This window comes from Zosterops lateralis, assembly GCF_965231275.1.
Source record: "Zosterops lateralis genome assembly, chromosome: 25".
NCBI lineage: Eukaryota > Metazoa > Chordata > Aves > Passeriformes > Zosteropidae > Zosterops > Zosterops lateralis.
The window spans coordinates 1,403,878-1,428,490 of NC_139785.1; the positions used below are offsets into that span (position 1 = coordinate 1,403,878).

Consider the following 24,613-nt stretch of genomic DNA (forward strand, 5'->3'; position numbering starts at 1 on the left):
CTGGCCCAAGGAGCAGAGGAAGCAAAGCCCAGGCTCTGCAGCATGATTTTTCCTGGTGGGATAGAAATCACTGGGTGATGCTCAGAGCTGACGAGCCCAAGGGGGTGAAACTGAGTTAAACCCCTCCAGAAGGTGCTCATGGTCCCCCAGCCTCTCACCATCCCAGCCCCTGGAGCCCCAAACCCTTGCAGAACCCCCCAGCAGAGCCCCTTTATCCCCCCAGCCCCACTGATGGTGACCTGCACAGGTGAGAAGAGCCTTCCCAGGGCTCCCGGCAGAGCCACACCCTCTGCCACACATCTGTTTGTTCAAGGACAGGAGGCAGAGAGGTGGTGCTGCATTTTGTGACCCCCAGATGGATCAAGGAACGCAGATTCCAGCAGGAAAAGGACAGGAAAGCCACAGTGAGGCACCTGCCTGATGCTGGGATCACAAATCCAGCCCCTGGGCAGCAGAACATTGTCCCACAGCCCAGTCCCTGCCAGGAAATTGCACAATGACCTGATCATCACCCTCTGATGCCTGCAGGGGTGAGGAGGGCACAGATTTTCCCTCTTTTGATGTGCTCAGGGTCCTTGTGTGGATGATTCAATCACTAAGGTGCCCCTGCCCAGCTCCTGGAGCTGTGTCACCCCTCCCATCCACAGCCCAGAGGAGCACCCCAGGCAGCATCAGCATCACCCTGCCCTGGGTGCCTCCAGAGCTGGGATCCTCCCCTTCTGGAAAACTCCCCTCACACCAGAGCGCTGCTCTTTGCCTCCTCTCCCCCATCCCAGCTTTTCCAGGAGCTGCCACCCCCCCACATTCCTGCTCTGACAGGCACAGACCCCTCTGCTCCCCCCAAAACCCCCAGGGAGAGCCCTGAGCAGGGTCTAACCTCCCCTCCCTGCCCTCCCCTGCCCTGGGAGGAGGAGGATGGAGGGGGGAGAACCAGGGCAAGCCTGCAGAGGAATGTCCCTGTTTTTTGTGCTATTCTGGGATTTCACACCTCACACAATAAACTGGGCCAAGGTAATTGCCTGCAATTCGGGTTTCTAGGCTGCAATTTTCAGGAACTTTCAAACCTCCTCCATTAGTTGAGGTTTCATCAATCCTAATTCATGGCATGAATTGATATTCCAAACCTTCCAGGGACTGGCAGGAAGGACATATAATACAAAAATCCTCCACGACCCCATGAACTTTGGAGGCTCTTGGTGCTGCCTTTCTTTTCCCTTTTAAAGGAATTTTGCTGTTCCTATAAAATGCAGGAATCATAGTGGAGATTGCTCTTTTCACAGACTGTCCCATCTGATTAAATTAAATTGCTCTTCAAATACTTTAAAGAACCATTCCCTCCACCCTGTAGCTGGATTTATGTTGTATTTAATGAAACTAATATTTAGACATCCCTGAAGGGTTTGCTGGGGCTTGAAACAACTCTGTGTACAAGATAAATGTATAAATAAATGGGCTGTGGAGCAGCTGCTCACACTGTGTGTATGAAATAAACGTAATAAATTGGTGCTGGGCACTTCTGACCTGATCCACATCCAACCCTTCCATTAATCCCCTTCTGCCATTCTCGGGACTAAGAGGAATAACATTTCCACCAGTTAAATAAGGAAAACACAAACCATTAAAGAACTTCTGGAGTCCTTAATTCTAAAGAAGTGAAGAATTTATTAATTACAAATTATATGTTTTTCCAATGGAAAATGAGCTTCCTGCAAGAGCGGCTTTTGGAATCCCCCTCGTTTCACAGTGCACAGTAAAATCACCCAGCAGTTTTAGTTTCTGTACAAAAAACTGCCCTGTCAGAGAGAGCTCAGCTCTGTCTTCCTAGAGGGGTCTCAGCTAGAAAATGTCCAGGCACAGGCAGAGAGACAAAAAAGGGATGGAGAGAAGCAGGTGGGACTCCAGGCATTTCAAAGGTCCTAGAGGATTTGGCAAAAGAGAGAAGAAGGGACAAAACAAATAAAAAATCCATTCTGTGACCCAGGAGAACAGCTCTGAGTTCTCAGGGGATACTCCACCTGCACACAGGCAGAAATTCCCTTTGCAGGAGGTTTTCACAGAGCTGCTCCCTCAGACACTGCCCAGCTCCCCGTGGGGACAAGGACCCTTCTGTGCCAGTGATACAAACCCACATTTCAGCACCTGGGGATGAGCCCTGGGAGCTGTGCCTGGGGCAGGGCACTGGGGATTCCCCACAAATGCAGGAATTCCTGCGGGATTGGGACCTCAGTGCTCTGCTGCTCCCCTGTGACTGACCCGGGAATGTCAGGGGATCATAAAACCCCAGAATGGTCTGGAAGGGACCTTAAATCCCATCCATCCACTCCCTGCCATGTCCAGGGACACCTCCCACTGTCCCAGGCTGCTCCAGCCCGACCTTGGACACTTCCAGGGATCCAGGGGCTGCTCTGGGAATTCCATCCCAGGCCCTCCCCACCTTCACAAGGAAGAATTCCTCCCCAAGATCCCACCTGACCCTGCACTCGGGCAGTTTGAAGCCATTCCCCCTCTCTTGTGCCTCCATCCCTTGGAAATAATCCCTCTCCACTTCTCCTGCCAGCTCCTCCAGGTCCTGCAAGGGGCAGTGAGGTCACCCCAAAGCTTCTCCTCTCCAGGCTGAACAGAGTGACACCAAAATCCTCTTTTCTGGAGGAAATCACACCCCTGCCCCAAGTGCCCACTCCCCTCCAGCAGCTCCAAGAGTCAAGAGAAGTTGTTTTTAAAACCTTTTAGAGATAAAATCTTCTTTTTACCCCCCAGAACCCTGGAGGTGCAGACACCTGCAGCTGCTCCTGGTGGAGCAGGACATTCCCAAAGCTCCGTGCCCATGGAAACAGCCAAACAATGCCCTGACAAACAACTCCTGAACAAACTGTGGGGATCCTGCAAGGCTCTGGGAGCTGCAGAGTGCCATGAAAATCCCAGTGCTTAAGCAACTTCTGCTTCCAGATCTGCATCTCTGCCTCCTCTCTGAGCTGGCTGTTCTAAAAACTCCATTTGAATTTTACTTTACTCACATTGAGGCCTGGGACCTTGAACACGAGACCTCAAGGGTCTGACAGATCTCTGGAGTGTTACAAACCTGCACAAATCCGTGCTAAAAACCCAGTTCTGCTCCTGATTTTAACAAGCAGAAGGCAGCAGAAAGCTGTCTATATTCCAGGCTGGCTGGGCTCCTGATTGCTGTTGAGTTTGGGATTAATTTCAGCCACATTAATGATGTCTCAGCTCCTGCCAGGGCTCTGCCACAGAGAATCCCCTCCTCCCCTAAAGCCCCTCCTGGGACAGAAGCCCCTCCACAGGTGCTGCTCTCTCTCCACACCACACCAAGTTCTGGAGATAATTCTAATTACTGTGATTTTGGTGAGAAACCTCTCAGCCTCAGGAAGTGGCCTCCCTTCTGTGGATCAGGGGAAACCCAAGAAAAGCTGAGCCCAGATCTACAACCAACTCAATTAATCCAGTTAGAGGGGAAACCACACCAGTTTTTAGTATCAGGATTATTTTTGCTGCACTTCAGCAAACTCCAAAGCTCTAACAAAGTGTCTACAACACTGCAAGTGAGGGGAGTTTGTTAAAAAAAGAGAGAAATCCACAGGCTTTTGTGTGTGACACCTGCCCCAAGTCTTCATTTACAATCCAGACAGAAAAGTCACAAGTCATAAAGAACGAGGTCTGAGCAAACACAGCAGAGCAGAAAAGGCAGAGTCAGACATGAGCAGGGGCAGGATTTTGTTTGTTCCTGTGAGGATTTTGTCAGGAAGATGAACCCAGCCCAGCTGGGAGGGTTTGAGACATTCTGGACAGACAATTCAAGGATTTTAAAATTTCCTGATTTTAGGAGAGCATCAGAGAGGATGGATTTCCCATCACAGTGGATTTCCTATCCCAATGGATCTCCCATCCCAATGGATTTCCTATCCCAATGATCTCCGATCTCAATGGATTTCCTATCGAAATGGATTTCCCATCCTAAAGGATCTCCTATCTCAATGGATTTCCTATTGAAATGAATTTCCCATCCTAAAGCATTCATTGGGGTTGTTATGTCAGGTTTTTTGTGAAATCTTTTTTTGAGGATTTCTTGTTGGTTTTTTTGGGGGGTGGGGATATCTGTTTTTTTTGTTTTTTTAAGAAACAAAGCAAAAATCATCTGACTTGGAGGGAATTCCCAGGATTTGCTAACAGAGATGGTTCTACTGGCCCAGTTTAGAGCATGGATTAATCCTGTCACACGCACAGTTAACCAGGAGTGTTACTAAGGATCAGTAATAATAACTCTGCTGCTCAGGTAACTGCATCCAAGCTAAGATTTCCTGTTAGAACAGCAAGGCCAGGGGTCTCCCTGTGACACCACAGCAGTGGAAATCCAGGGAGTGTTAGAGAAGCACTGGAAATCCGTGTGTCCATGGGCTGTGTGTGCCCAGCTCCAGGAGGAATCTGCACACCAGGGAGGGACAAGGACAAGCAGCAGAGCCCCCAGTGTGATCCCAGCTGATGTTTATGGCCAGAGCAGCAGGGCAGGAAAAACTTTCCAGGCATCTGAATCCACATGCAAAAAGCCCCCCAGAGACATCTGGGCAATCAGCAGGATGGTCTCTGACAAATCTTCTCTTTCTTTTTACAGTCTGTGGGGTTGGATTTGTGGAAGGGGCCTCCTTTTGCACAAGATCAGCACCAGATGTGCAGAGAAATCAGTCAAAAGCAGGATCTTAAAGGCTTTCAACATTGCGCCTTCCTTTGATGAAAACAGCAAGCAAACAACAACAAAAAAAATCTTTCTTTACATCCATTTAAAAGGGCAAATTCATCACAAGTAACAAAAAAATGTTAAAGAGCAAAAAAACCCTTGGCTTAAACCTTTTTTTCCTTGTTACAAAATACCAACTCTTTCAAATTAAACATTTTTTAAAGTGTTCTGTTTCTTTCTTTCGTTTTTTTTTTTCCTCTGAACTGACACGATCCTCTGAAGCAAAGTTATCTCCTTTCACACCTTGGTGGGACCCAGGCCTTCCCAAGCAAATATTGCTTTATTTGACTCTCTTTTTTTTGTTGTTTTGTTTTGTTTTTTAAGTTTCTAACAGAGCAAAAGCAGAGTCACTGCAGAGAGAAGCAATGAGACAAAGGAGGACGACGTTGATGGACTTCCCAAGGTCGCTGCAGGTGCCAGACAATGGTTCCCAGGAGGGGGGAATGTGGTTGTTTTAAAAACAAATTTGGTGCATGTGGCAAGCGTGGATGTTCCCCGTGAGATCCAAGGTGACCATGGATGACAGACATAGGAAAGGAATTGGGGGGGGAAAAGGGAGCGGGCAGGGAAAGAAAGGAAGAGAGGAAGAAAAAAAAAAAAAGAAAGAAAAAGATAAAGAGAGAGAGAGAGAGAAAGAGAGAGAAAAATAGATAAAAAAAATTAGGTCATAAATCCAGAAAACATAAGAATCCAAGGTTTATTTAATCTCGTAAATTAAAATGGCTCAGGGTTCAAGGAGCAGCACATTCACCACAAAAAGGGGCAGAAGCTCAGCAAAGCCCAAAGCTGCAGAGCAGGGTCCAAGGCAGGGTCCAAGGGAGGGGTTTGCAAGCAAATGAGATTAAAAATGATGGGACAGAAGGGGCTCAGAGACAGGGAAATGGTGTCTGGAGCTGGAGAGCACAACGCTGCCTTTACAGGGAAAAAAGGAAAACAAAGAAAAGCTTTGGTGCAGCAGAGAATCCACCTGCCTGTCCAAGCCCTTCCTCAAAGCCTGGATAAAAAATCCACATTATCCTGAAGGAGCACCAAGGTCTGAGGAATCCTCTGACTTTGCCACTCAGGCTCCCAGCTGCTTGGGAACCACTCCAATGCCAGTGGGACTATTATTATTATTATTATTATTATTATTATTGGAAATAACACCCTGATCCTTCCAGCCACTCTGCACAGGTGAGGGGAACAAAGCACTCCACACAATAAATGCACATTTCCCTGCAGAGAACCCCTGGTGATTGCTGTCAGGCACAGCAATGCCTGTTCCAGCACTGCCCCTGACTCCTGCCCAGCTCATTCTGAGACAAAAACACAGAAATGCCACGGAAACAACAAGGAAAGGAAAGGAACACACAGAGCCTCTTCCCTGCTGCAGTCTGGCAATAAAACCCGTGGGGCTGCACAGCAGAGGGAAAACCAACCTGTCCCTGGACACATTTTCCTCAGTGGTTTCAGTCTGGGCACCAGGGAACACCAAAATGGAAGGCCAAAATGACAAAACCCAGGAGAGAAGAGTCACAAACCCAGCAATAACCACGTCACTGCACGAGGACACTGCACTTTCTGAGGAGCAGCTGAATTCCAGCTCCTGGGGCAAACAAACCCTGCACGCCCAAAATCTGCTTTTCCAAGGGCAACAGGATCCTCAGATCCCTCAGATCCTGGCTCCTCCTGTGCTTCACACCAAGCTGAGCAAAGAACAACTTCAGAGAGGCCAGAGAAGTTTCACCTCTGGGAACAAACTGGGCTTTCCCTGCTTTTCAGAAGGTTACATGTGTTACATGGGTTTCAAAGGCTCAGAGCAAGGGTTAGAGCTGTTGAAGATGAGCATCACAGTGAGTGAGTTGTTTAATGAGTTACTGAGGGTCCTCCCACCCAGAACTAGTCCCTGGTCAAGCACCCCCAGGCTCTCCTTTGCCCATCTCCCTCCTCCTCCTCACTGCCAGCCCCACTTTTCCAGCCCAAAGTCCCCATTTCTGTGCTCAGCACCATGACCTGCCTCAGCCCAGGGAGCTGCAGCACTGCCTCAGGGTCTGAGCTGTTCCCTTCAGCCAGGGATGGGCACAGGGAGCAGGCAGAGACTCAGTTCTTGGGGAAGGACTGAAGGAAACTCCCTGGTTTTAACAGAAAATATGAGGCAGAATGAAATCCCTTCAGGATGGGTTGGCAGCACCAACCCTGGCTGTGCAGAGAGGGCTTGACTCGGCATCCCTGCCTTTAACCCCAATTTACAGCTACTCCAGCAAAAAAACCCTCAGGTTTTTGGCTGCTTTGTGTGGGTTTTTCCCCTCCTTTTTTTTTTTTAATGCCCACATGTGGAAAAGAAATCCTGGCTGTCCTTTCAACAGCTTGCCACAAACTGCTCAATTCCAGTTTCCCAGCTGAGAGTTCTGCTTGGTTCTTGCAGTAAATTGTCCTTATCCCTCACTTTCTGAGCACACTAATAAGGACAGTCTGCCTTAAGAGCTTCCAGCAGCATCCCAAAGCTTTTGAGTTATTTTTTTCTTAACGCCCTCCTCAAAGTTGAATCACTGCTGTTTGAAAATGACTGTCATTGGGTAATCTGAATGGAAAAATGCTCAGAGAGGGATTTTCACTCTCTCAGTTGGCCTTCTCAGCCAACTCCTGATGCCTTTATTCCTCCAAAGACGGACAAAACAAGCAGGAAGGGAAATCTGCCTTGTGAAAAGCTGCGGATCTGAAGGGCCAGAAAGGAACCCCATTTCCTGCTCTCAGCAAGCTTTCCCCACCCCACACCAAGAGCCACCATCCCCTGGGGGAACAGCCAGGCAGGGATTTGCCAGGGGGGAGCACTCCCACATCCCTGCCACAGGGATGCACAACAGCCAGGACCACCCTCAGCTGGGCACGGGAGGGGAACCAACCACGGGAGAACGGGGCTTGAAGCAAGCGAGCTGCCGGGGTTAGGGGCATATTAGGGGCATTAATGGGCAGCAGCACCCAGGACGGGGCACGGCACAGGGTACCTGGGATCACCGTGGGCTGGGCCGAGGTGCGGAAGGAGTAGTGGGCGGGCTTGGACTTGCCCTGCTGGTTCTCGGCCACCACGTAGACCTCGTAGTCGGCGTTCCAGTCCAGGGACTTCAGCATGACGTGGTCACTGCCCGACGGCAGCCGGATCTCGGGCTTCCACTCCGAGGAGTGCTTCTGCAGGGGGGAGACAGGGGCCTTCAGCTTTGAACCTCCAAATGGCATTTAAAACCTTCAAATGGCATTTAATGTTGTGCTTATGCTGTTTTGCTTGCTTGCTTTTAGTAATGGAAATTTTCATGGTAATGACATGAGGTGGTGTAGAATAAACTTCCATGTCCTGGCCATGCCCCCTCCATGTGCTTCTGCAGGGCAGCAACAGGGGGTGACTTCAGCTTTAAAACCTTCAAACGTTGTTTAAAACCCTCAAACGTTGTTTAAAATTCTCGAATGTTATTTAAAACCTTCAAATGTCATTTAAAACCTTCATTTAAAACCTGTCATTTAAAACCTTTGAATGTTATTTAAAACCTTTGAATATCATTTAAAACCTTTGAATATTATGCTCATGCTGTTTTGCTTGCTTGGTTTTAGTGATTTGCTTGCTTTTAGTAAAGCAAATTTGCCTGGCAATGACATGAGGTGGTACAGAATAAACTTCCATGTCCTGGCCGTGCCCCTTTGGCACAGGGAGGGACAGGGGATGCCTTCAGCTTCAAAACCTTCAAATGTCATTTAAAACCTTTGGAGGTTATGCTTGTGCTGTTTTGCTTGTCTGCTTTTAGTGATCTGCTTGCTTTCAGTCGTGCAAATTTTTACGGAAATGACATGAGGTGGTGTAGAATGAACTTCCATGTCCAGGCCATGCCCCTTTCCCATGCTTCTGCAGGGGAGGAATAGGGGACGCCTTCAGTCCTTCAAATGTTATTTAAAACCTTCTACTGTTATTTAAAACCTTTGAATGTTATGCTCATGCTGTTTTGCTTGCTTGGTTTTAGTGATTTGCTTGCTTTTAGTAAAGCAAATTTGCCTGGCAATGACATGAGGTGGTACAGAATAAACTTCCACGTCCTGGCCGTGCCCCTTTGGCACAGGGAGGGACAGAGGGTGCCTTCAGCCTCAAAACCTTCAAACGCCATTTAAAACCTTCATTTAAAACCTGTCATTTAAAACCTTTGAATGTTATGCTCATGCTGTTTTGCTTGCTTGCTTTTAGTAGTGCAAATTTGCCTGGCAGTGACATGAGGTGGTGTAGAATGAACTTCCATGTCCTGGCCATACCCCTTCCCTGTGCTTCTGCAGGGCAGAGACAGGGAGTGCCTTCAGCTTTAAAACCTTCAAATTCTTTAAAACCTTTGAATTTTATGTTATCCAGTGGATACTGGAGGGAAACTCAGAGAAACCCCTTCACTCTTCTGGAATAACCATTTTCAGGAGAAAAAGGCAATCATTTCCCTGTGGCCTGAGTGATCTCCAGAGCTCCCTCCAAGCCCAGTTATTCTGGGATTCACTGAAACCATGAGTGGAGAGGCTGAGATGCCAAAGCAGCCTCTCCCATGCTCAGAATCCTGTTTCCTGAGAAGAAATCCCCTCACTCCCTCCTCTCCTTCTGCCCCATCACTAAACTATTTCCAGAGGACAAAAGCTGCAAGTGCTGTACCCCTCTGTCCTGCTAAAGTGCTCCTTCACATCATATCCAAAATTCTCCTTCACATCAAATCCAAAATGCTCCTTCATGTCAAATCTGAAATTCTCCTTCACATCAAATCCAAACCAGCTGAGTGAGAGATTTCTCTGTTAAATCCAGCCCCTCCCAGAGCCCAGAGCAGCCCCAAACTCACAGCTTTGTACTTGATCAGGTAGTGTCTGATGGGGGAGCCACCATCGTCCTGCTTGATGACGTTCACCTTGATGGAGTTCCCATCTTCTCCTATGTGACCTTCCAGCTTGGGGGCACTGGGTTCCCCTGCAACAACGGGGCAGTCAGGGTTATTGGTGAATGAAAAGAAGAGGCATTCTCAAGGAAAAAGTGGTCATAAAAATCAGAATAATACTTTATTATCGGTATTTATTATCTTTATCCTCAGCTCAGGGTATGAGCTGACCCACACACAGAGGGCACCGTGTGTCCAAGGTGAATATTTGCCACACCCAAGGATTTCTTGCACTTGAAACACCAAAATTTCCCATTTCTGCCTGGGCTGGAATGGAGTCAGAGTGAAAAAGATCCTTCCTCCACTAAGACAATCCCAGAGCAATGAGCAATTCCTCATTGCTCCAAATGCTGCTTTTGTTGTTAGAGCTGCTGTGAAACACCTGGCAAACATGGAGAGGGGCTCTGTGTCTGCTGCTGTGGGATGGGATGTAAAGAGCACCACTGGGAAGGACCTTGTGCCTCTCACACAGACCCAGGTCTGCACTTTGAATTTATTTAGGGGATTTAGAGCTGCTGGACCACTTAAATGAATGTGCAAACACCTGAACAGAAACCCAGAGCACATCCCCTCAGTGGTGGAACTCCAGAGAAACCCTTCACTCCTCTGGAATAACCATTCTTAGGAGAAAAAGGCAATTTCCCAAAGTGCAGCCCTGCCACCAGCAGAAAATGGGAATGTCCCTTCCTCCTGCAGGGCACAACCCCATCCCTGAACCCAGAGCTCCCAAACTGCTTTTCCTGCCTGGTCCCTCAATCCCTCCAGGCCAGGATCCCAATCCCACCCTGCAGCTCTGCTAAGAAAAGCCAAGTGCGGAGGGTGTGAATCCAGATTTACACCCCTGGATTTGTGTCCAGCTCCTCATGGACAGCACAGGCATTCTTCAGTGGCCAGAGGAAGGTTCATCTTCCACCACCCCTCTGAAGTTCATCTTCAGAATGAATCTGAAGCCTTTTCCCCTCCCTCCTCCCTTTCAAAGGAATATGAGCACAATTTTTTGGTGAAATACCAATGGAAAAACTGCAAGACCTGGGCTGAAACTGTGATTTAAGACGAATTCCATTTTGTTGCACTGTTCCAAGAGGGGAATCAATCCCACTCCAGGAGTGTGGGACACACACATTTGTGTTTAACAACACAGCAACTCCTCTGATGGGTGTAAAGAGGCAACACCTCTTTTTTCCAGGTTATATTTTGCTTTTCCAAACCCTTTCCTCTGCCTTTATTCCCCCTGCAAGGCTCCCAGGGGGCTCCGGATGTGGATCTCACCCTGGGACAGCTGTCTCAGTGCACACTGACTGTGAAAAGGTGACACAAGTGTGGTTTAAGGCACAAATAAACAGGAAAATCATCTTCCTCACCTGGGCATATTGAACATCTCAGTTAAACAAGCAATGATATTATTTTCCTCAGTCCCAAAAGACAAACACCACCACAAAGTCCCTGTTTTGACTGGGGCAGGACTCACTCTGCAGTAACTGTCCTGGCTGGTCACTGGTAACTCCCAGAGGCCAGAGGCAGATGCTGGTTGTGTCCCCCTGTGCCCCAAAGCAGCTCCAGGAGCAGCAGGGACAGCCCTGAGCCCTCCACCAGCAGCAGGGCTCAGTTCCTGCAGATGGACACAACAGGAGCAGCATTTCCTTGGTCCCTCCCCACTCCCCCAGCCTCAGAGATGATCAGGAATGAGCACAGAGGTGTCCAAGTGCTGAGGGAACACTGCACTGACACAATCTGACCTTTTATCTAACATGGGCTGGAGATTTTTTTTCCCAGTGATTGAGCACTGAGACTAATAGGAACATTATTTGAAAAGATGCTTATTCTTGATTTTAAATGTCAGAGATGCTGCTGTACTTCACACACAGCCATTCCCATGATTAATTACCTCTGAAATTACCTCTGCCAAAATTTTTCTTCCTTTCCTTCACTCTGAATTATCTAATTTCTAGCTCCTGATTCACTCCTTCCTCCCCCAATAGTTTAAATCCATTTCTGCTTTGAGAAATGTTTCCCTTCAAAGGAAAGAACACTCAAAAAATGCTGAAAACCGACAGGTGGAGCAGTGCAAGCCCTGGTAGAGCACAGTTTTCTCTCCAGAAACACAGATTTATTTCATTTATCTCAAGCAGGTGGATGCAATCCTGACACAGGGCTGTAAAATGAAAACTGGGTTAGTGTGTCAAACAGAGGAGGAAGAAGTTTAGTGGGAAAGGTTTAGTCCAGCAGAATCAGCAACCCTATAATGAGTGAAGATGTGAGTAGCTGGAGAGAGAAGGTGGTCAGCAGGAGCTCAGGGAAGGGGCTCATGCTCAGACATGCACAGGGGCTGCAAAGCAGAACAGCATCAGGGGTGCTCCATGCCAGGGCAGCTCCTGCTCACACGGGGCAGAAATCAGCCTGTCCCCCCTGCCCAGAGCCTCTCCCAAACTGGGGAATCCCTCAAGGAACCCCCAGGCTGCTGCTGCTGGGCTGGGTGAGAGCCAGCAGCTCCACAGAGCCCGGAGTCCCTCTGTTTAACCATCAAATATCTGATTATAATCCTCTCTGTGCAGGAGGGATGCAGGACCTTGTGCTCCCAGTGACGATGCCGAGGGATTGAGGCTGAGCTGTGCCCAAAATTCCCCCCAGGACTCTCAGCAAAGCAGAAAAGGCCCCAGGCAGGTGCTTTAGCTGGGAGAGGGGCTGTGCCTTCCCTCCCAGCAGCCAGGTTTATCCTGCAGGGTGGCAGCAGCCTTGGCTGTGCTGGGAATCCAGGACAGCCCATGCCTGCCAGGGGGAGCTCAGCCATCCCTCCCCTGGGCTCCACACCAACCCAGGGTGGGCCTGATGAAGGAAATAAGGAATTTTCTCCAGGCTGCCAATGCCTGAATGGCTTCCTCAACCCTGCTGGTGGCAGGGGGGCTGAGGGCAGAGCTCTGAGCCATCACAGGGCCAATTTATTTTTCACCCACTCCCTGCTAAACCAACATCTGCTGCTGCAGGGAAGCAGGAAATGTTTCCTGGTGTCCTCTCAACCCTTTGGTTTCTATTCAGTGCTTCCTTGCCCTGCCACTGGTCTGTGGGAATTCAGGAATTCTTGTTTTGGTTGTGTTTTTCAGAGGGTGCCACAAGCACCAGGAGCGGGTGCAACTTGAGGTGGGCAGAAGAGACAATGAAAGAGCAGCACTTTAAACTGAGCTTAAATCCTTGCCCAGCTGGCAGCAAGGAAAGGTCCTGCACCCTCCCTGTGCTCAGAGAGCAGAAGTGGGAGATTCTGCAGCAGAGGAAGGAGGGAAGAGCTGATTTCTGCAGCCTTGGAGCACCACGTGAACAGGACTGGGAACAGACACCAGGGAGAGGCTCCACCAGGGGCAAAAACCAGAGAGGGAACAGGCTAGGGGGCACACAAGGGCAGCAAACACCAGCAGCAGAAATAAGAACACAAACAGAACATGCAGAAACGAGACAGCCACGTCTCCCATCCTGCTGGAATTCCAGCAGGGAGGGCAGAGACAGGGACAGGGCTCTTCTGTGCATGCACTCATGTGGGAAGGTTACTGGTGTTAGTTTGGTTTTCCTGGCAAACCCCGGCCTAAATCCTTTCCTGGGGGGTGGTCCCAGACAAAAAGGCAATTCCAGAACTCCTGGAGTGAAAAAAGCCAATTCCTCCCTGGTTCTCACAGTTCCTCCTTTGGCTGGGGCAGCAGAAAAGCAGGAGTTCCCCTCCTCCCCCCACTGGGACTGGGCACAGGGTGAAGTTGTGAAAATCACAGCGCTGCAGGAATTGTTCTTCACCACTCCACACTCGGCTGGAGGCTGATTCCATCTCCAGCACCTGCCAGGGTCAATCATTTGCTCCTTGGTTTGCTGGGGATCAGCAGCTCCTGGGAGCTGAGCTCAGGTCTAAGCCCTGCCAGGCTCCCAGAGACACCCTGGGAGGGATGAGGGGCTCTGGCAGCAGGAGTGCAGCAGCACCTCTGATGAGAATTGTGTGAGGTCTGAACTCATGGTGTGGTGTTCCATAGGATTTATATGCAGAACTTTACAGAGAGAGAGGATTTTATAACAGCATTTTATACAGAGAGAGTATTTCATAATACAGCTCTCATTCCAGCTATGCTTAAGTTTTACTCACAATAAAAAGAAAATTATTTTCTTAAATCAAATTGTGACATACTTCAAACCATCAGATTTCAAAGAGTTCAGGACTACTTTGAACGCTGTACAACTGAATATGTACAGTGTAGATGTGTGCACATATCTCTATATAAATGTGTATTTTACAGGGTCAAAATGCTGCTAAAGCAACAGGACAGAGGGTGCTGCCAGAATCCAGCCCTGATTTCCCATCAAATTCCAGCCTGTGGTTGGTATCCTGAGAGGCAAAATGATTTTTTGGCCTCTTTGCTGCTCACCCCAGAGGTTTTTTAGCCACTTCCTAGGACAGCTCCTTGCTGCACTCTGAGGATGAAGAAGCAAATGACTGAACCAGGTGATTTTTTTGGGGTATTTTTTGTTTCCTGTTTTCCCTCCAAGGGTTTTACAGCTCAACGCAGAGACCTGAAGTCGAGTTCCTCCCATGCAGACAGCGACGAGCAACTCCTCCAAAAAAGGCTCGGTGGGAAAGGAATTTTTGGGTTTTTTTGGGTTTTTTTTGGTGGTTTTTTTTTTTTTTTGGAATTTGGAGATCCAAGAGGGGAATCCTCACCCCAAAAATCTAGGCAACCAATCAGAACAAAGTATTTTACCTTCTGTTCACCAGCGAGGACGACATCATCAGCACCATGCAAGCCACATGACAAATTCACATGATACGCACGCACATGAGTTTGGTTGAAAGGAAAGTGGAGGAGGTCACATGGAAAATACAAAAAAATTAAGAAAACTGATGTAAACAATGGGCAAGGGAAAAAAAAAATCAACAACAGAATTACAGAGTAAATAAAAAATAGGAGCAAAATTAAATTAGCCAGCATATATCAGGAACACCGGGGAGGGGGGGGAACAGTAAAACCGCCTGGAAAATAAGAATATTAAACCACAGCAAGCACTGAGTTATGGCCTTGTGTTAGGCACAGCTGCGTCACTGCTTAGTCATACAAGGAACAAAAGGGACAAAAAATCATTGGAGTGTGTGCCAGGAGTGCTGCAGGAATCCACAGAACTGCTGGGAAGAGAAAGGGAATATTGTTATTGTGAGGCAGTGGAGGAGAAAGGGTCAAAACCAGCCCACAGCAAGGGCAGACCTTGGCACCCCACAGTGGTGTGTGCTCCCTCTGCAGCACAAACGTGCTCCTGAACAACAACTGCAAAAGGAAAATCCTGCTGAGGTGCCCATTCCCAAGGAGAGTTTTCCCTCCAGGGGCTCTGGCTGGATTGGGGTTGGTGGGAGCCATGGGCAGTGACACCGAGGGGCTCTGCCAGGACACAGATCCATCACCAGCGGGGCCAGGGACGGCAGCAGCTGCTGGGAGAGATGGAGGAGTGCAGGGAGAGAGGCAGGGAATGAGGAAAAACCAGCCTGGAGCAGAGCACTGAGCCCAAATTCTCGTCCCAAATCACTCCATAACTCGCATTTCTCACGCTCGTGCCTCTGTCTCATCCTAACGAGGCTCCTCCACAGGGCTCTGGTAGTTCTCTGTTAATTTGATGTATAGAGAATTAAACCCTTAATCTTTTGGGTGCTTGTCTCTGACAAGATTGAGGACAGACCATTACCAGGGAAAAAACTGATGGCACAAAATGTAAAATCCATTTGTTCCAGCCAAGCTCTCAATCCATTCTCTTTAAACACAGGCTCACAGAACTCCAGGCACTGTGAAGGAGGGAGGTTTAACAGTTATTGTGGGATTGCCTGCAAGGAAAATCCGTGTCTTCTGCTCAGGAACAAACATCTCCCCAACTCCAGCAAGCCCAATATAACCTGAGATTTCAAACCAGGCAAGAGAGGCTGCCTCTCCTCGGGAGAGGAGCTTCAGGTAAAGATCAAAGGCAGAGTTAGCAGCATAAATAGAATAAAATGGTTTGGGTTGGAAGGAACCATAAAGATTTTCCAGTCCCAGGCAGGGGCACTTTCCACCAGACCAGGCTGCTCCAAGCCCCATCCAACCTGAAAAAAAAGTCCCCTTTTTCAAGGGAGCTCAGCCACTGCAAGGTGAAACAGAGAGCTGCAAAAAAAACATCAAAACTGGTACAGAACCATTTCCTGGAGCAACCTTAGAGGGTTAAATCAAGGAGAGACATTCCTAAACCTCCTCCATGCCTACGGACATCTCCCCCACATGATCCCAGCGAGCCCAAACCCCAAAAAGGCAGGGAAGAGACCCCTGCAGCCTCATTAGGTTTCCATCCCCACCTCCGTGGTGCACAGAGCTGCTCTCATTCCCTAATTGCTGCTGGTTTCACTCACTGAACCCCCGAGGTGAGGCCAGGGGAGAGCACACATCATCCCCAGCAGCAGCAGTAATTAAATGATGCAGAGCTGGAGGAGCATCTGCCCCGTGCCAGTGCCCTTTCTGTGCTGTTGAATTTCTCATTTTCACAGGCTGCAGCACAGCCCAGCATACCAATGTGGGCTCTATTTGCATAAACGGAGTGTACACACAAATAACAGCTCTGCTCCTGCTCACAGCCCCAGCTCCAGAGCAGGGGAAAAGGGAAACTTTCACCCTCCTCCTCCTCCTCCACACACACAACCCCCATGCCAACAAAAGTGGGGGAAATGTTTATCATTAATTAGCTCTTAGGAGCTTTTCTGGGTAAAGATATATATAATTTTTTTAAGAACAAACTGTTCTGTAAAACGTGAACCCAACGTTTTCCCTGCCAGGGAAGCTGCCTCCAACCCACACAGGAACAGCCAGAGGGGAGTCTCTGCCTGCTGAGGAGTAAAGGATGATGAGCAGACCCTGCCCTTGGCCCTCTCCAGCCCATCCTCCAAGGCTGGTGGGAATTTAAAACTCTCCTCAGCACCTGAGAGCATCAGGGATTGGGGTTTGGCACTTTAGAAATGGAAATTACTGCACAAGGAACACGCTGGTTGTGGCCACTGGCAGATACAGGACATTTAAAGCCACGTGTAAGACCATGAAACATGCCAGCCGTAAATGCATTATTAATTATGATTAATTAAAAATTCCTTTGACTGGCCATACTCTCCCTCCATCCCAACCCCCAGGATCATCTCACACTTCATGCTTTTAGTGTTTTCCATTCAGAAAAGCATTTCTAACCCAGCTCAGGTAAACCCCTCAGTGCCCTCACATTCCCGCACACACACTTTTTATCACTGCAAATCACAGGGAGAGCGTTTGGCTTTGCAGAGATCATTAGTCATTCAAAACACACACATGCACCAGGTAAATCCAGATCTCCACTGAGTGTTTTCTTCTTCCTTGACCACCCAACAAAGGAGTCTGAATCCAGCTCCCATCTCAGATACGGAGGTTTTTGGCAGCCTGAGGCCTCTTTTAAGGAAAGCAGGGCCGTGGGATCTCCCCTGCAGGACATTCCACCTCCTCATTTGCATCTTCTTCCAGCATCCCACATCCCTAATTTTAATAGCAACTGTATCTCCCTATATCCACAGCAAACAGAGCAAGGCAGGGCAGCAAGAGAATTATTTAATCCCTTTTGCAAAGGCAGCTTTAACACTAAAATGGGGGGAATGCAAAAGGAAAATATTCCTTCTGGAAAGGATCATTTCTGGGGGGGGCTTACTTGTAATCCTGGTTCTGTGCCTGAGGTGTTTTGGTTTTCTGAAATTCTTTTCCCAAATTCTCTGCAAACTGGAGAAATGTTTTTGTAGCTGTAACTTTGTTATTTATTCCTTTTCCTAGGAGGGACTTCTTGCTGTCCCTCTGCTCTGACCAATGTGAGTGAAGAGGTTTGTCTTTGTGTCACCAATCCAATTGGTCTGTGTGAAATAGTATAAAAGGGAGACACATCCCAAAAATAAAAGAGTCATTTTCAACCTTCTAAAACTCGAAGTCTGTGTTGTTGTGGTGTAAAACAGCATCAGCTACTCATCTTTCTCTCCCTCTCTGAGCTTTTCCTAAATCTTTCACTCCCATTTGGCAGAGCGAGGGGACGAGGGGGGCGAGGGGCAGCGTGCTGGGATGTGAACATGCTCACACTGCAAACTGCTGCCACCAGACACCAAACACTGCCCTGGGACCCCCCAGAGCAGGGCCAGCAGCTCCCAGGTACTCACTCTGTGCTCTGGAGCTCGGGGATGCAGCAGGAGGAGGAGGAGTTGCTATGGAAACACAAGGATGGACAGGGCACAGTCAGGCTGAGGCACTGCAGGGGTGACAGCAGGGACACAGAGGACAGCACTGAGGGTGACAGCCAGCCCCGGGGACAGGGCTGTGTCACCTACAGAGAAATCCTGCAGGATTCCTGTCCTACTGCTCCCCAGGCCCTGCCTGCAGGGACAGGGCTGTGTCACTCACAGAGAAATCCTGCAGGAATCCTGCCCTGCTGCTGCTCCCCAGGCCCTGCCTGCAGGGATGGGGGGTCCTGGCAGCCCCAGGGCCCTCCGGGGCACAGGGAAGGCAGCCTGCCCTGAGGCTTCCTTCACCCTGAAGAATTCTGAAGCTCTAAATCCCCATTTTCGCCTCCTTCTGCCCATTAATGGGATATTTGGGAGCCCTCTAGGGCAACCCCTGAGGAGAACTGAGCCCCTGCTTGTTCCCACCTCCCTGGAGCACAGAGAGGAGGAGAACAGGGCTAAGAACCCTAAAAAATGGGAACTAAATTAGTCTGGAGAGAAGCCCGCACTCCCCAAGAGCACAGACCGTGCCAGCACTGACACCAGGACTTCCAGGGCAGAATGACAAGGAATGTCTTTGCTTCCAAAGGAGGGACACAAGCTGGGAGAGATTTCTCTGTTAGTCCCCACAAAACCAAAAAGAATTCTTTGCCTCCAACAGGCAGAGACCTGAAAAGGGCAAATCAGACCTTGGGAAGCTGCAGAGCAGCTCCAGGGAGAGATTTTGGAGGGGGGAAAATCTCCAGGGACATTAGAAATGCAGCACACCATGTGAGGAGACCATGCAGAGCACACAGGAGCAAACCCTGCCATACTCACTGTCTGCTAAACGGGGCCTGGGGGCAGCAGCACTGGCTGGAGAAAGAGAAATCAGGTGAGCAAAGTCCTGCAAAATGCTGCCAAAGCCCAGGAAATGAGGGGGTTTGGGATGTGGGGGTGGTTTTGGTGGTGTTTGTTGGCCTGGGGGTTTGTACGTGGAGATGTTTTGGCACCAGCCCCACACACACTCTTGGGGTTGGACATTTTGGGGTTCCCAGCCTTGATCCCCAGGTCTTTGTTTGGCTTCAGGTTTGTGAGGAAAAGGAAATGAAGACAAGCAGCAAATGGTTAAAAATGAAAATACAAACCCAGGTCAACTCAGACACTCTGCCAACCTCCAGAATTCTCATCTGTGCTGCTATAATCCATAATTATCACTAATTACCTCATGGAGAGGCCCTCTAAGATAGACAGAGACTTCTTTTTCTTACTGAGGGAAATTAAATAAATCAAAGTGACTTCAGACTTATCCCAGCAGGCATTAAAAATTGTGTCAGGTTTTACATTCAGACAGAAACTCTAAATAATAGGACAAGGAAAACGAGTGGCTTTGGTTGATCTGAGCTGCAAAGTTCCTGAAACATCTCTGTGACCTTCAAATCACACTTGAGGGGACAAAAATCCTTCCTGCTTGTGACTCTGCCCACAGAGAGGTGATTGGAATCCCAGCAGAGATGGAAAAAAGGCATTTTTGTGGTGCCATTTCCTCAAGCAGGGTCCGAGATGGGCTCTGGGAAGAAGCAGAGGGAACTGGGGGACACAAAGCCCAGATGAGCCCAGCTGCAAAGCCTGGGAGAGGAGGATGGATTTGTAAAAGAAAAATGAGTTAAAGGAGGAAGAACTGCCACTTACCCTGCAGCTGGGGAGCACAGAGCGGCTGACAGCACATTGCCACATGAAAAGAAATATAAAAAAGGCAAAATCTCCAGTCCAGAAGTGCTGGAATGTTCTGCAGAGGCACCTCACTGTCCCCAGGTGATGGCCATGGGGCTGGGCAGGCAGGGCTGGGGCTGCCACACAGCTTTTCATGTTCCTTTTCCTTTTTCATGCTCCTTTTCCTTTTTCATGCTCCTTTTCCTCTCTTCTCAACTGGATTTTCCCTGAGGATCCCCAGCCCTGCTCTCTGTTCCTCATCTCCAGTTCAGAAGGGCCCCAAACCTCAGCCTGAGCCCCAACCCTGACCCCCCTCATGTCATTATTGCTCCTGGAATTAACAGGCTCCAAACCACCCCAGACTGCACAAAGGCTCTGGAAATGCCTCCCAGGTGGCTCCTAAACTGCTGCAGTCCTGCTGTCCATCTGTCCATCTCCTTCCTCTCCCACCAAATCCAACCTCTTGTCCATTGCAATCCCAAAGGGGAGATGGCACAAGCACAATTAAAAATTTGGGTGGAAAATAAATATATTTAAAAATCCTCTTTTGTTTTTCACTTCAGGAATCTCAAAGAATGTGACAGCAGTTTCTGTGAGCTTGTCCTTGTAATCCTGGGAATAACAGCAGCTCCCCACAGGGGTGCACTGATAAATGGAATAATGCTCACTGGGACAAAGAGGGTTTTTTAGCTCCATTGATCAGTTTTGATTGGAAAGGCACAAAGCTGTGCAGCCATCTCAATATTTCATCCACAATTACACCAATCCATCACATTCCTGACTCATTGTGCATGGGGAGAGGGGAACATGCCATTCTTTTTTTTTTTTTAATTTAGTATGAGGTTTATTTATTTAATCACACAATCTACACAAGTGCTGGAAGACTGTCCAGTGGGAAAAATCATTAATGAGAAGAGGAAAAAAAAAATCTGAATTTTTTTCTTCAGTTTTGTGCTTTCAAAATTGTGGAGATATTCAAAATTTTGAAGCTTTGGTTGGCTCTGGTCTAAACCAGATCTGCAATTTAGCTGAATTGATTCCCCTGAATTATCTCGGTATCATTAAAATTGAACAATTTTTAATGGATTCATAAATATGAAGCCTTCCACAACTCCACTCTGAGTCAACAAGCTAACCATTATTATTTTTATTATTATTATTATTAGATAATCACTACATTAAATACTTTAACTGCATGCTGGAGAGCACAGACTAAGAGTTAACCCTAATTCTGGTCTAAAAAAGAGCAGAGTGGCTACTCCAGAGTCAGTGTTGTTAGGAAATGGACACTACCTGTTACTCCAATCCTAAAGCCCCTGAGAGAAAAAAGGCACTAAAAATTAAAAGCTGAAAGTTCTGGGTGTTAGAGGAACACTCTAAAAACACAAAGAGAGAGTGAAAGAAATGCAGAGAGCACTTACGTGGGTGAGGGATGCCTGCAGTGTATCCATGGATGGGACACAGACCAAAAACGAAATAAAAAACATGGGAGATAGACACACACACATATAAAAAAAAATTAAATAAATGAAGAAATAAATGATAAAATAGAAGATGTGAGGAGACAGAGAATATGGAGCTGGAAAATCACCATCCCAGGTGTGCCCTGTCCAGCAGGGATGGGCAGAAGTGGCAAAGTCGAGTCTGGGCACAGCTCAGGGGACTCCAGACATGCTCAGGTGGGCAGCCCTGGGTCCAGCAGAGGGTCTGGAGAGAGAATTGCAGCAGAGGGCTGGGAACAACACCCAGGGCTGAGTGCAGGAGGAAAGAGAAGGGGAGGAACCAGGGGAGAAGCAGCTCTCCCTGCCTACTTTGGTCACATCTCCCCTGCCCCCTGTGGTCTTTAATCGTTCTCCTCTTTCTCTCCTTCCCACCCTGAAGAGCTCCCTGGTTTTTTGTTCTTCCCTGGAATAGGAGGACAGTGCTGGGCCACAGCAGGACATGGAAATGGCCCAGGCAGAGCAGAGAAGAGTCTGAGGAATCCATGGAATCCCCTCTGAGCTGCACAGGCATCTCAAGGCAGGATGTGCAGAACAGAGCAACCCTTCCTCCCTTCACCTTCCACAACCCAAGTCCTGTGCTAAACACCTTAAACTGGAGAACAAACCAGCCTTGTGACAGTGACATCACACTCTCTGTGACCAAAACCCTTCTCAGCTGCTTTTTCTCATTAAAATTCTCCTTTCCACTGCCCCTTCTCTTTGACAACATCAAGGTTAAACTGGAAACTCCAACTGGTGCAAGTCACACAACTCCTCTGCCAATCCACAAAGATTCTGAATTATCAACAAAACCCACTCCAACCCCAAAACCACAGAGAAAACAGAGGGTGCAGCAAGGTCTGTGAGAGAGAAAAGGTGAGATCCATGCATGGCAGAGATTCCAGGAGGGAGGAGCAGGGGAGGCTAGGCTGGACTTACGGACTGGCTGTGTCTTGAACTCGGCAGGCAGGCTGAGCTCCCCCACGCCCTTGCCATTGACTGCTGACAGCCTCACTGCATAGGTGGTCTCAGGCTTCAGCCCCGTGATGGTCACTGTCCCCTCCACGTTGGCTGGGGGGAAAAAAAAAACAAAGGAAAGCTCAGGATTCAAAGAAAGAAATAAACAAACTTTGTTTTCCCCATGCAGGGAGAAAAAGGACAAATAAATGTGACACTAGCTGGGATCACACCACTCCGGTGGGGAACTAAAATAAGAATTTCAGCACCACACAGGATTGGTGGTGGAAGATTCAGCTCTGGAGTAGAAGTCTCCTTTTCACAGCCCTCCCCAAATCAAAATTCTTTTTCTTTATTTGACTCCAAGATGGATTTTATGCAGTGAGCACTGTTATAGATCACTTCAACAAGACAGGTCTGCTGCTGGAACAGCAGAGTTTATTTTCCAAGGGGGGCCAAGGGGTGACAGATGAGGGTTCAAATGCTCCTGTGGGAAGCAGCAAGTGAAAACAATTATTTCAACACAGGGTTATTCACCTTGCTCAGAGAGAGCCCTCAGCAAAGCCCAACCCTCATTTCCAGTTGAAAATTCCAGGTGTCGCTCACAACAAATGTTTAAAAACTTATCTGGGGCCTCCAGCCTGAACCCTCCACCCTCCCTGGCTGTTCCCTACAGGAAAGCTGATTTTATTTTTGGTTTTGATGGGGAAGAAGACGGGTTTTTTGTCACTCCTACCTTCCTTGGCATCGTAGAGCCGGGAGTGCCAGTCGCCCTCGCCCAGGGCCCTCCACTCCGCCTTGTACCTGAGGATGGGCACCCCGCCCGTGGCCTCGGGCTCATCAAACTCCACCTGGGCACTGCTGGAATAGGGCTCCACCCTGCCGATGGAGGGCGAGGAGGGCGTGTCTGGGGACAAGGGACAGCAGCAGTGAGACACAGAGACACAGCAGCTGGGACAGGAGCTTCGGTGGCAGCTGGACATATCCAACAGCTTCGTACAGGACAAGGGCAGGGCTGGGGCTTGGAGAGCACTCAGGCAGCTTTTAAAGATATTAATTAGTGCACAGATGTTAATTTTGTCTCCTCTCTAAGAGGCTGGAGCCTCCCAGTGCCGTCTCCAACCAGGGCAGTGCAGAAGTGTCCTGGGTGCCACTCTGTCCCCACTGTCCCTGCACAGGGCAGTGCAATGCAGAGCTCAGCCATTTCCAAACCTGCTCTGTGGCAGCCCTGGAGCCCCTGCAGGGGCTGGCACAGCTCTGGGGCTCAGATCCTGCATCCCAGCTGCTCTGAGAGGGCTCTGCCTGGTTTGGGGTGCACAGAGCAAAGATCTCAGCTCTGCCAAAGCACTCTGGGAGCACAGAAAAGAACAAGCCCCTGGAGAAACATGGGAACAGAGATGCTGAGCAGCTCCAGCCCAGCAGGACATCCATGAACAGCCTCTTGGAAGGCAGAAGCTGCTCTCCTGCAACACAAACTAGCAAAGCAGGGCCACTGTGTCACCTGCTGTCACCTGCTCACCTGCCTGCACCAGGATGAACTCGGAGGACTCCTGCCCAATGCGGTTCACGGCCGTGCAGTTGTAGTTCCCAAAGTCATTCTCCGAGTCTGGAGTCACCTGTGGGGGAAAGGCAGCTCAGGCTGGGATCACAAAACCCTTTTTACTCTGCCAAGGCACCCTGAATTTAGCTGGGGAGAAGCCACAATAAAATCCAGCTGTTTATGTCCATGGGGGAGAGAACTGCAGTGGGGAAAAAGCAGAGGCAAGAAGGGCCTGTGTCTTCTGTTACCTGGTTTTCTTTATCTTCCATTTCCTGATTTTCTTTATCTTCCACAACCTGATTCCCTCAGAATTTAAATGCCAGAAACACCACCCCAACTTCATTTCTACCAAAAGGACAAGACTGAATTCCTTCAGCATCAATCACTTGATGGCACCGAGCCCTCCTGGCTTCTCCTCACCTCCAGGTAACTCGCTGAGGGAGTGTTGTAGATCTTGATGTTGCTGTAGTTGGAGCTGGGCAGGAGCTGCCCATCCCGGAACCAGGAGATGACAGCACTGGGGTAGGCAAACACCTCACAGGTGATGTTCACTTGGTTTCCTTCCCAGGTGTACACGGCCACAGGGCCCTGCAGCTTGGGGGCATCTGAAAGACACATTTGGGGAGGCAATTGGAGCCAGCCAAGCTCTCAAAGCAGCCTCACTGTGAGCATCCCTTGGCTGGAGTCCACCTTAATGCAGGAATCTAATATTGGCAAGGGGAACTGTCCTCTCCTCCAGGGGGGGTGGGGAATGGCTTCTGCTGAAGGGCGTAAGGAGAAAACCTGCTCAGCCCCACAGCTGCTCCTGTGCAGTGTGGGAGGAGCAGACAGCACTATGGACCTGGGAAACAATGCCAGGAGGGTTGTTGTAGGGGAGAATTCTGATTCCCAACAAATGGGACTGCAGCAGATCTGTGGTGAGGTGCAAAGAGCATCTCAGCTGGAGACAGGTAGAGGGAACAGCCTGCAACATCTCAAATGGAGAATTCCATCAGCCTGAGCTGCTTCTACACCCTCACCCTC

General features: G+C 49.0%; 1 protein-coding gene across 3 annotated transcripts in view; it reads right to left on the bottom strand.

The window, feature by feature from the left end:
- NCAM1 (neural cell adhesion molecule 1) overlaps positions 1–24,613 on the bottom strand; it is a 44,374-nt gene that overhangs the window by 4,518 nt on the left and 15,243 nt on the right. Inside the window, exons 8-14 of one of the 3 annotated variants that reach the window (XM_083878164.1) lie at positions 24,011–24,195; positions 23,570–23,666; positions 22,787–22,957; positions 22,033–22,164; positions 9,577–9,701; positions 7,732–7,912; positions 1,687–1,916 (exon numbers count right to left, since the gene is read on the bottom strand). In XM_083878164.1, the coding sequence (XP_083734290.1) occupies positions 1,837–1,916; positions 7,732–7,912; positions 9,577–9,701; positions 22,033–22,164; positions 22,787–22,957; positions 23,570–23,666; positions 24,011–24,195 (971 nt within the window). In that variant the 3' untranslated portion in view covers positions 1,687–1,836. Of the gene's footprint in view, positions 1–1,686; positions 5,155–7,731; positions 7,913–9,576; positions 9,702–22,032; positions 22,165–22,786; positions 22,958–23,569; positions 23,667–24,010; positions 24,196–24,613 lie in introns of those variants that run through there. The other 2 variants (XM_083878163.1, XM_083878162.1) reach the window with 2 other exon arrangements.